We start from the raw sequence: 11,689 nt of genomic DNA on the forward strand, positions 1-11,689 counted from the left end.
GGAAGAAGTTTCCATTACAACTTCTTCCTCCATTTTTGCGATTCTAGCCCCTTCCTCTGACATCATGTTTAAAAGCTCTGTGGGTGTTATAACCTCACCCACAACTAGATTCCCAAATGAAGTTTTTAAAAACAACCACAGTACTACCAGGTACAATCATCTGGGTTTCTGGGGTGCCTCAATATCTTAATATACCAAGGGAAGCACTCTAATGTAGTGACAAAGAGCATGACCTCTGTAGGCAGACATGAGTTTGAATCCCAGAGCCATCACTTAGCAGCTGCATGGCCTTGAGCAAGTTACTTAAATTATCTGTGCCTCAGTTTCCTCATATGTAAAAAACAGATAATAACAGTACCACCTTCATGAGGTCAGGGTTTTTATTAAACAAGGCAGTATATAGGAAACAATTAGAATGGTGCTGGCACATAGTCAACACTATGTTTGCTATTATTACTAATAGTGGTGAGGGTTCTCAGAAATGTACAACTCGTACAAAGATGCAAGCAGAAAAGGCATAAGAGCTCTCAGAAACAGATGAACTTTCAGGCACTGCCAAAGGAGACTCGCAATGCCGCCACAGGAGATGCTCAGAATGACTGGTCTACGTGAACAATCTTTTCCCCCAACCCCAGAGTTTTGCAATTAACCTTTATTTTTAAACGCTGAAGACTTGGAAGTTTCTGGGACCTGAGTGTTGCAAATCACCTCCTTGGTGACTCAACCCCTCCCCACCCACCTGAGATCTGTCTGCCCACACTTGCACTTAGCAGGGACACTTGCCTCAGGAGGACACACCCAGGCAGCCACTGCACCCCAAACTAAGGGAGATCTGGCTCCGTGAGTTTCCATTGTTCCCCACCCCCACAACACCCACCCCCTCATTCTGTGTTTGTCTCCCTGTCTCTCAGGTCTTGCTGGGCAGACAATCTTTGGGAAGACAGAATCTGCCCCAGTTATGGGTAATTTCTGACATCACAAGCTCTGTGGAAAGGAGACATGGTTTGCTTTTGCCAAAGTGGCTCCCCGTTGGATATTAGGATTCCCTACGGATTTGCCCCTGAAGAAGCTACACTAGTATCTGGTCAGACAACAGCTTGATAATTGCCCAAAGAGACCCACAGAGAAGGCAAGATCTCCAAAATGACTAGAACTACAAGCTGGCTGCTGCTGGGGAGTGTTTTGTTTTGAGGCTTCAATTTGGGGTTGATGTCACCATCTCACTGGCTCCCACTCCCTTCTCAGCCAAACTAGTAACCCTGTCTTTAGACAGATGTCCCCAGCCGTCACAGCAGGCAGCCACCAAAGCCACAAACAAACAGATGGGTGAGCTCACTGTTTAGGGTAGACCAAACATGAGCCCTGTGGTGGGCAGTCAACCAGCCAAGCGCTCTCCTCAGCCCTGTCCCAAGGAACACAGCTGTCACCACAGTTCTCACTTACACAAAAGTGTATTTGCACCTTAGCCATGCTGACAGCATACTTCCACATATATAGATACCATCACTTTTATATTCTAGACATTCATTGCAGTTCAACAGTTATGCGTCAATACTACTGGGATCTGGGCCCACAAAAGTGTGACATGATCCCTGGTATCAGGGGACTCCCCCGGTGCTACAGAAGACAGACAGGAAAAGATACATTGGAATTTGTTTTGTTGTGGCTATTTTCTCCTTTAAGGGATGTGAAAGTCTTTAGCATTCTTTGGCATCACCAATTCCCACCACACACATAGATACAGCAGGCACGTACTTACAGGCACACCTGCAATGTGTATATGTCCACATCCAGCAAACAAGAATCAAATATGTGGCTTATCATGGAACTTCACACAGTGGGGTGATTGAACAATAGAGAGCAGAGGAATATGAAGTATTTCTCTCCAAAGTACACATGTCCTGAATCAAACATGAATTTGATTGTCAGCATCCTAGTTAAGGAGTTGTAAACATGTGAATTTCTTTATGCAAAAAGCATTTTTTAAAAGTGTTTGGCTTTCAGTCACATGAAGTCATGCATTTATTTGTGGAAAAATATATAAACGTTTAGTCAAAATACACACTATACATCAATTGGTAGAGTGTTTGCATATTTGAGATCCTGACTCTCCCAGAAAATCTGGAAGGCAAAATGACTGTATCCACGCCAAGCCAGACTCCAAAACCACAAACTTAGAAAGCACCCGTCTTGGTATACTCTGGCAAGTTGGGCAGTTGTGGGGGGTACACTTAAAAAAACCCCAAACCCAGTTGGGCAGTTGTGGGGAGTACACTTAAAAAAAAATTCAATCTGCTGAGTGAAAAGTGGGATTCAAATTTAAGGTAGAAGGCATCGTACTACTCTGCAATTCTAAAGAACGCCTATGACCTTCCCATTAAAGCAGGGTCACAAAGGAAATTGAGTCATCAGCTTCTTGCTGTGCAAACCCCCAAAATTTCTCTCTGAGGCAGAAAAAGATCCCCTTTAAAAGCTACGCGGCCCCTGGTAGTATCTGCCACCCCCTTCAGCTCATTCTTTTGCAAGAACCACTTCCCTTTCAGGCTCTTGGGTGGAGTCAGCTAAAACAAAGGTCCTGGGGAAACACAATTGCAGTCACTATCTTGTCCCCAGCCCCAGCCACAACCAAGAGGCAGTGCTGAACTCCCATCACCTCCTCTCCATCAGGGGACCCCAGCCTTGAAGCATCTGACATTGTAGGCTGATCCGAAACCTCACTTGGGTGGCCATGTGTCACCTAGAACTGCACATTGGGTTTCAGTTCAAGACCCATGTCAGCCAACTGCCTGGGGTCTCACAACCTACTATTGAGCACGTGAGGAGTGGGTCTCTGGGTCAGTGCATGTGACATGCTTGCTGGGTCAGAGTGAGAGCTTCTGTGGTGCCTCTTTTCTCATTTTCAGGCAGAGGGCATTGCCCTAACTTGTCTTATAGGCAAGCAACTACCTCTCCCTTTATTCCAAGCATGCAAATGAGAGCATGTCTAGAAGGGCAGCTGGACTCTGATAAGAGAAGTGACTTATTTTAGTTACAAATAACTTGGTTGGCATCTCTGACAGCTGTGGCCAAACCTGGGGAGAGACAGGCCAGGGCAGGGCAGCCAAGAGTCCCGAGCCTGCCGGGAGTGGAGAGAGAAGCCACCCATGCAAGGCTTCACTCATGCTGGCCACAGCGGGCAGGGAGTGTGGGCGAACCACACACAGTCTCCAAAGTCCTCCAGACACAAAGTAACAAATCAAAGAAGCATAAGCATTGGAGTCTAACATGGGAGGATGTTAGATGATGGGGAAATCCCAACTCCACCACTGGGTCCTGGGGCAAGTCATGCCATCTCCCCAAGCCTCGATCTCTTTATCTAGAAAATGGAGTTAAGAGACTGTGTAGGGCTGTTGGGAGGCTGAAATGAGATATCCTGTGCTACCCCAGCTTCATGTCTATCATAGAGCCGGTGCTCACTGAGTGATATTTCCCAGAGACTCAGGACTTAGGACCCTGCTTTACATAGGACCATATGGTACCATAGCCGAGTGTCAGGCTTTTAACACTTCAGTGCTCCTAACCATCTAGTGATGTTCCAGGAGGTGCTAGAAGCCCCAGGACAATACAGAAAATCTTTCTCGAACACCAACTTTGCTATATGGTAAAAAAAGATATATATTATTATTATATTAAACTCAAATTGGGTATATTGTAGAGTAATACATAAAATTGTAATGAGTGCGTAAGGCAGTATTTAAGGCGTTAAACAAATGTTGTTACACCAGTAGACCACACCCTCCCTGCTCACTGCAGGGGGTGGGTTTGAGGCTCCCACAGTCCTCATGATAGAGATATATCAGAGACCAAATGTATAAAAAGTGCCCTGCCCTAATATCTTAACAAGTCGCAGAGAGGGGAAGTCATTAGTCCCTCTCTTTAAGGTTTTCTAAACTATCCTTGGAGTTCCCATCCCTGAGTCTATGACGGTGAGTCAGGAAATAGTTCCTGAATGAATGGAAGGGAATCCGTCATAAACTAAGAATTTCATGCTGTTCAGCATCCCCTCCTGTGTGGGGCAATTTGGGGAAAAAAAAAACCGGAACATTTTCCTACTGGCTGCCAGCCTCCCACACACAGACTTGTCACCGTGCCTTTGCAGGAAGTAGATGTCCAATGTGTAAATGGGGAATACCTGAATTAATTGATGCCAGCCCCAACAGAGACGAAGCTTTGCCTCTTTGCTTCTTCACATGGGAAAACACAGCCAAAGATCTAACTCCCAGCAAGAGGTGGAGTCTCTAATGCTCAATTAGAGAGAAAGGAGCAGAAGCCCCAGGGCTCTCAGATGCTCTCTTCTTTCTCAACACTAGGCACGCAATTCCCAAGCAAAGACCCTCTCACCCACAGAGAAAAGGAGATACATGTGCATGAAGGACTCAACCCCCCTGCCATCCAGCAAGGGTCACTTTCTTCCTCCTGCACAGGACCCCTAATTCAAGATACCTGTTCCCCAACTCAAAGTTTCTGGGTCCAATGTCACTTAACTACATTTGGCCATTTCTCCACTTTTTGCTGTCCCATACACAGATTGGACCCCTTCCTCCTCCCAAAAGCCTTGCTCCTTTCTAAAGTTTTCTCATGGTTGTCTGGAGCCTACCACTCCCCAGAATGAGGTAACAAGAGCTCCTTTCCTTCCCCCTTCCTCTTTCTTAGTCCGCCTCCCCCCATCCACCCCATGCCCAAACCCAAGCCCTCTGACAAAGTCATGTCTCCTTTCCAAGTCTCAGTTCCTGCCAAACAACTTTACAAGCACATGAAAGCGAGGGCCGGGGCAGTTATTGCTACTGGCACTTCATTGTGCTTCCTCTAAATGATGCTCCGCAAAGGGGCCGTGGAAATTCAGGGCAGGAGGGAGCCTGCCAGTCTCTGGGAGAACCCCAAGGGTTAGGACACTGCCCAATATTTGGAGGTGGGCCCTTTAGAAGAATCAGGGAGACAGGCTGGAAGGAGTCAGGAGTCAGAATGCCCAGAGACAAAGCAGAAGATGGCACTGGTAGGTAACACACAAATAAACTTCCCTAGAGAACATAGGGAAACCACCAGGACCCTCTTCTCTGAGGCCAGGCCCAGGGCTCTTCTTGATCTCCAGCTTCCCACTTCTCTCCCATTCTGACTGTTTCTGCTTTTCAAGGGCCTATTTGAGCTCCGGCTCCTTTTGGAACTTTTCCTAAGGCCTAGGGTCCACCGAAATCCTTCCCTCCCTGAAATCCTTTTTGAGTGTGTCCATCTTATATTCTAATCCAACACATTCTAAGCCTAGGCTTTGGAACTCAGTGGAGCTGGGTTTTCATCCGGCTTTGCTCCTGGCGTGTGAATGCCAGCAAGTCACTTAACCTAAGCATCAGTTTTCCTCCCGTCAAACGGGCCTGATAACAGGAAACTTCTTACTAGGCCATTGTGAAGGTAGAATGAGATAACACATGGAAAGGATTTGACATAATGCCTGGCACAGTGAAAATATACAGTAAATGGTAGCTAGTGCTGTATTGCTTTTTCTTTTCTTTTTTTTTTTTTTTAGACAGAGTCACATTCTGTCATCCAGGCTGAAGCGCAGTCGTATAATCTTTGCTTACTGCGACCTTCGCCTCCTAGGTTCAAGCGATTCTCCAGCCTCAATGTCCCAAATAGCTGGGACTACAGGTGTGTACCACCATGCCCTAATTTTTGTAGTTTTTGTAGAGATGGGGTTTTACCATGTTGGCCAGGCTGGTCTCGAACTCCTGACCTCTGGTGATTTGCCTGCCTTGGCCTCCCAAAGTTCCAGGGTTACAGGTGTGACTCACTGTGCCTGGCTGTGTTATTGCTGTTATTATTATTTCAGCTTCAGTAGCATAAATCCTAGATCCCCATATCCCCACCTAGCAATGACCTCTGGCCCACACAGAAAGGGGGATGTGTGTGCACAGAGAACTCATCCTACCTAGCCTATATGTAGGGTCACTTTTTTCCTACTGCCCAAGGCACTTAGTTCAAGATACTTTATAGTGGGTATTCAATCTAAAGTACCCAGGTGGGACTGTGTGTTTCACTTCCTCAGTAACCGCCCCCCGCCCCCAAGAACTGGGTTAATAAATATTTGCTGAGTATAATTTGCTGCAGGCTGAGGTGTCTTAATGACCCAGCCGGCCCTTCTTAAAAGAAAATTTTGGCTGTGATAAGCAAATCGGCCAGGTAATTATCTGTACATATACAGACAAAGAAAGACAATGCCTGGAGTTGAGCTGTGCTAGAATACCTCACACGCAGCCCCTCCCCTCCACAGCCACCGACAGGCACCGACCCTGTTCAGATGTGCTATTGGAGCCCTAGCTCCGGGGTTCCTGATGTTCCCTGGTATCAAAACTCCTCTCTCTGCTCTGAGGCTACCAGGCAGGGAATATGAGCCACTTTACTGCTAGGATTTCCCCACACTGATTGGCAGAAACAGGAGGTAGCAAGGACTAAGCAGCTGGTCCAGTGGTTGCCTCTCCTATTCATGCTCCCTGTCCCAGGCTGGAATCTCGTGGAGACCCGCCCTAGAGCTCACTACAGAGCTGGTTCAAGCTTCCACAGCGCTAAGGTGGCAGTGACAGTGCGGACTGTAAGCTTTGGAACAAAGCTCAGTGGGGAGTTGGGAGAACCCAGGACTTCTTTCTGGAAAGCCTATTGCCAGCCAGTCTCTCACGTGCAATTGTGACCCCCTGTGTGACTACCTTGATAACAGCCACTCGCCCTGTCCCAGCCCCAGTCCCTACCCCGCCTAGCTCTGCCCTGCCTAGACACAGCCCGGTGGGGCTTGGCGAGCCTTTGGGCACAAGAGCCTGTTAGTCCAGACGCCGACTGCGCGCATCCAGGAGAACGGTTATTTTCTGCCATGTGCTCCAGCTCTAGCGACCTCGCCCAAAACTGCGCGCCGGCAGCCTGCCCAACAAACTTTGCTCTCTTTCTCTTTTCGGTTCAACCAAATGGTGCTGCCACAGACACACTCTCCAACGGTTTAGCGCGGATCCCAGCCCTGCTTTCCCGAGCCCAGTGCACGTCACTGGCAGCTCACTTGACTCTAGTCCCCCAGGGCCAACTCAGCCCGAGGGGCTGCCGCCGGGTCGGCGCTGCGCGTCCCGCACCAAAGCTTACAGCTGCCCCCGCTGCCCCGGCTGCGGCGGGCACTCACCGATCTGCGCCAGGCTCAGCTGCACGAGGCAGAGTCCCCAGGCTGCGCGCCACCAAAACTTGTCCATGGTGTCCAGAGCGAACCGAGGGCGCAGACGAGAGGAGCTGGAGGATCCCGGGGGCGCGGGGCAGGGGCCGGTGAGGAGGGCGGACCGAACCTGGCAGAGGCTGGGGTCCGCTGGGCAATGAGGCTGCCTCGGAAGCTGGCTGCAGTTTTTATTCGAGGGTTGAAAGTGACCTAAGACGGAGGGAGGGAGCGAGGGAAGGACACACCCAAGCGAGAGGGGCTGTGACTAAGCTGCCGGCAGAGGTTTAAAGAAGTAGCGCGTTCCTTGGCGGGCCCCTCTGCCGTCGCCCCGCGCTCTACTGAGGTTGTTTTAAATCGGGGCTGCCGGGGACGAGGGTAGGGGAACCGGGAGGGTCGCGGGGTGCTTGTGCCTCCGAGCCCCACCGGCCCCTGAGCCCCCGGGACGCACCAGCTTTCTTCTCCCGCTGGCCCCGAGGCGTCAGGACACAGGATGACTGAGTCCTAAAACCTCGCTCCGTTGGGTTCAGCCTTGGGTCTCTCCTTTCCCGCTAAACTTCTGTTAGAATCCAGCTGGAGAGAGATCTCTGGGTTTCACAGGTAGTTGGATATTCTGGGAGAAGTTCTGGAGACAGGGCGAGGTCTTGCTCTGGGTGGCTGGATGCCTCCCAGCCCTTAGTGGAGAGTGAGGGATGGGGAGTCAGGGGTGGGGAGTTGGTGAACTTCCCAGGGGAAAGAGGGAGAACTCATTCTTTTCCCCCTGAAAAATGAGTGAAGTCCACATGGCTTGAATGAGTTTTTGCTTCTTGTCAGAACAGCTCAGGGAAAGTTACAGGTGGCCGCTCATAGGGCTGGCATTTGGCTCCGTCAACCCATGTGTTCAAGCCAGTGGGGGCGGGCACCTCTCTCTAGCCACCCACATACATGCTCATTTATCCTCCTAAATATCCTTCCATCCACTCATCCATCTATCCACCCATCTTCCCTTATGTCCTTGCAGGGCTCTCGCATCCATCCATCCATCCATCCATCCATCCATCCACTAACCACTTAGGTCCATCCATCATCCTGTTCATCCATTAATGCAACCACACACCTTTTAATTTATTCATACATCCAACCACCTATTCTTCTATTCATCCTCCCATACATTATTTCACACATCCTTTTTCACGTCTCTTCATAAACTCACAACAATCTACCATCCTCCTCTTCACGCATCCACCCACACACCTGTTTATTGATATATCCACTGGTCTCCCATCCATCCATGAACGACATATCCACCTATCATTTTACTCATTCTCTCATCCACCCATACATTTATCTATTATTTTTTGCCCCCATTATCCTCCTTTCTGTGTAAACATTAATTTATTTTCTCCCATCTCTTCTACCCAGCAGCTTTTAAAGTAGAGATTGTAATATTCTTCAAGGGAAGCCTTTTGAGATTGAAATATCATACTTTGAATGATAACTGTATATCTACCTATAATATACTATGCTTTAATATTTGGAATTCAAACACAGTACTTATTGTTCATGTGAACTACTAAAAGTAAATCTGCATGGACTTCTTGCCTAGTAAGTTACACAGAAAGTGAAAGTGATTATCAGTGTCTGTGGCAAGACTGAAGGAACCATGCTAGAACTTCTGAGGGAAGGTAAGATTTTGTTATTTATTTCAAGAAATTGAAAAGTTGAGAGAAATGCACCCAACCATCCACCTACCCATTCATTCATCAAATATGTCATGAGTGTTGTGGGGTATCAAGGTAAAAAGACCATGCCCTATTTTCAGAGGCCTCACCCTCTGGTAAGGAATCAAACTCCCAAGCCAGCCATTACCACGCAAGGTGAAATACGCCGCAAAATATGTGTGTTCAGGGTGCTACCATTCCTAGAGAAGGGAGTCATACTCTCTCCTGGAGAACACCAGGCAGTCTTCACAGGGGAGGTGATATTTGAGGCAGGTCTCAAAAGAGGAAGGGGAATTCTTCAGATGAAACTACAGGGACGAGTCATCCATTGGCAGCATTATGTAATGACAAACAGCAGGGATGGATTCAGGAGCCAGAACACCTAGGTCCAAACCCTATCTTGGCTGCTTCTTAGTTGTGTGACCTTGACTAAGGCAATTAACTTAATTTGCTCAAGTATAAAATGGGCTCAATAATAGCATCTATGTATTTTATAGACTTGGTGAGGACTAAATGATTCAAAGCCCTGCATGTATTAAGCATTAGATTTATGTTTATGTGTGCATGCAGTAAGCACTATAGGTAAGTGTTTGCTATTGTTACTAAGAGCAAAATTGTGTTTGAGCATAGAAAAGTGAAAGAACATGGCTTGTACAGAGAATGGAGAGCAACGTGGGTTGAACACAATCAGATGAAGATGTCGGGGAAGACAGCAGACACGAGGTTACAGATGTGGGGAGAACAAGGCATAAGCTATGCCAGGGAGTTTGAACTTGAATCTGTAGGAAATAAAGAACCAATGTACATATTTAAAATTATTATTATTATGTTAAAATATGCATAACATAAAATTTGCCATTTCACCCATTTTATTATTTTATTTTTGAAACAGAGTTTTGCTCTTGTCGCCCAGGCTGGAGTACAGTGGCCAGATCTCGGCTCATCACAACCTCCACTTCCTGGGTTTTAACAATTCTCCTGCCTCAGCCACCCGAGTAGCCGAGATTAAAGGCATCCCCCCCCACCAGGCCTGGCTAATTTTTTTTGTATTTTTAATAGAGATGGGGCTCATCATGTTGGTCAGGCTGCTCTCGAACTCCTGACCTCAGGGAATCCACCTGCCTCAACCTCCCAAAGTGCTGAGATTATAGGTGTGAGCCGCTGTGCCTAGCCCATTTCACCCATTTTAAAGTGTATATATCAGTGGTATGTAGTACTCTTACAAGATTGTGCAACCACCACCATTGTCTAGCCCAGTGTAAATTTTTCACGTGCAGAGATCCTGTTTGACTAAAGACTGCTCCTCCTGCATTTTCAGGAAGAGTGTTTGGAACTGAAAAATCCATGTCTGAACCTAGTCCTCAGCCACTCAGAAGCTGGCAGGCCAGGATGCAAAGGGCTGCATGTCTGGAATGAAGACAGTGCCCCAGAACTCCCACCTGAAGAGCAGGTGCTTGGAAAATGCTGCCAGTCTGTAGGAAAGAGTTGCTGCTGCTGTCTGTGACCAAGGGGACACTTTATTTCTTCAAACAATTGGGGGTCAAACCAGCTCCTGGGTAAGGCTTCAGGCCCTACCCATGTGAGAAACCAGCCCTGGTGGGTTCCATGGAGAAGAGCACAGGACAAGGAGTGGCATTGTTCACCTCCAGGCATTTCGCTTTCTTTTCTTGGAGGAAGAAAGTGAAGTGAGTAGTCACTAGGAACAATGTGTGTCTTACTGCGTTTCATGGAACCTGGAGGTTCCTTAGAGACCCTTCAGAAGCAGACATAGTGGTCAGAGTAAAAGCCTAAGAGTAAGCTGTGCCTCTCTGTCCCCAGTCCCCATCCTGACTACAGAAGTTCCACCTGCATCGGTTTTATATACCAGAATATTGCATGAAATTGCATTTTGACAAAGGACTATTTTTAAAAAATACATAAAAAACAACAAACTAGGCCATATCAAGTCCTGGTCCCATCTCCATTAGTGCAGTAAACAATTCCACCAAGGCAAAAGCAGGTATGAAAGTGCTTCACAAACTATAGAGGGGCATGCAAATTCTAGGGGTTGTAATTAGGATTAGTCTCCCCAGCAGGGAGTATTTTGTTTGCCTGCTTCCCGATAGTTTAGTAAAGGACTGAGGTCATTTGCCCCCATACCACAAATGACTCATTTCAAATAACTGACCTGGTGACTTACTGAGTCAGGGCCTGCCTTTGGGAATTCCTGGATCACCTCTCTGAGCTCTCCTCTCCTCCATTTTTCACTGTAAACACACCCTGCCCACACCCTGGTCACACAACCTCTTCCCAAACTCTTAGCTGCTCCATGTCTGTGGTGTGTTGCACCACCTCTCTTTCTAAGCCAAACCATGGGACGTGGGAAACTGGAAAGGAAACTTGATTGATTTGGGTTGACATGAGATCATACTATTTGGAGAGAATCCAGAATGCGAACAGCAGCTTTGGACCAAGAAAGCCCAGGTATGCGCATTGGCTTTCCCCCTTATCAGAGGATGACTTAACCTCTGGGAGTTTTGGTAATCCCAGCCACAAAATGAGGGTAATCAGATCTGACCCATAGTTGACTATGAGCAGTCAGTGAAAGAAGACATCAAGACCTTTTCCTGGGGTGCCTCCCTCATGGTGGAACTCAATGACCTCTAAGCTACCTGAAAACAGGGACACATCTGTCTGGGGTGCTAGCACCTACTCAGCTCTCAGTTCCTGACATACACACTGTGCTCCATAAATAAGCATTACATAAATGCAGGAGGGACTGTTATTTTTTCCCTCC

The 11,689-nt window shown here is 47.7% G+C and overlaps 1 protein-coding gene across 12 annotated transcripts in view; it reads right to left on the reverse strand.

The window, feature by feature from the left end:
* CD44 (CD44 molecule (Indian blood group)) overlaps positions 1–7,888 on the reverse strand; it is a 94,453-nt gene extending 86,565 nt beyond the window's left edge. For all 12 annotated transcript variants that reach the window (XM_017530524.2, XM_017530522.2, XM_017530523.2 and 9 more), the window contains exon 1: positions 7,190–7,888. In XM_017530524.2, the coding sequence (XP_017386013.1) occupies positions 7,190–7,256 (67 nt within the window). In that variant the 5' untranslated portion in view covers positions 7,257–7,888. The remainder of the gene's footprint in view (positions 1–7,189) is intronic.
* Between the last annotated feature and the right edge of the window lie 3,801 nt (positions 7,889–11,689).

This window comes from Cebus imitator, unplaced genomic scaffold, assembly GCF_001604975.1.
Source record: "Cebus imitator isolate Cc_AM_T3 unplaced genomic scaffold, Cebus_imitator-1.0 Scaffold66, whole genome shotgun sequence".
NCBI classification, from domain to species: Eukaryota; Metazoa; Chordata; class Mammalia; order Primates; family Cebidae; genus Cebus; species Cebus imitator.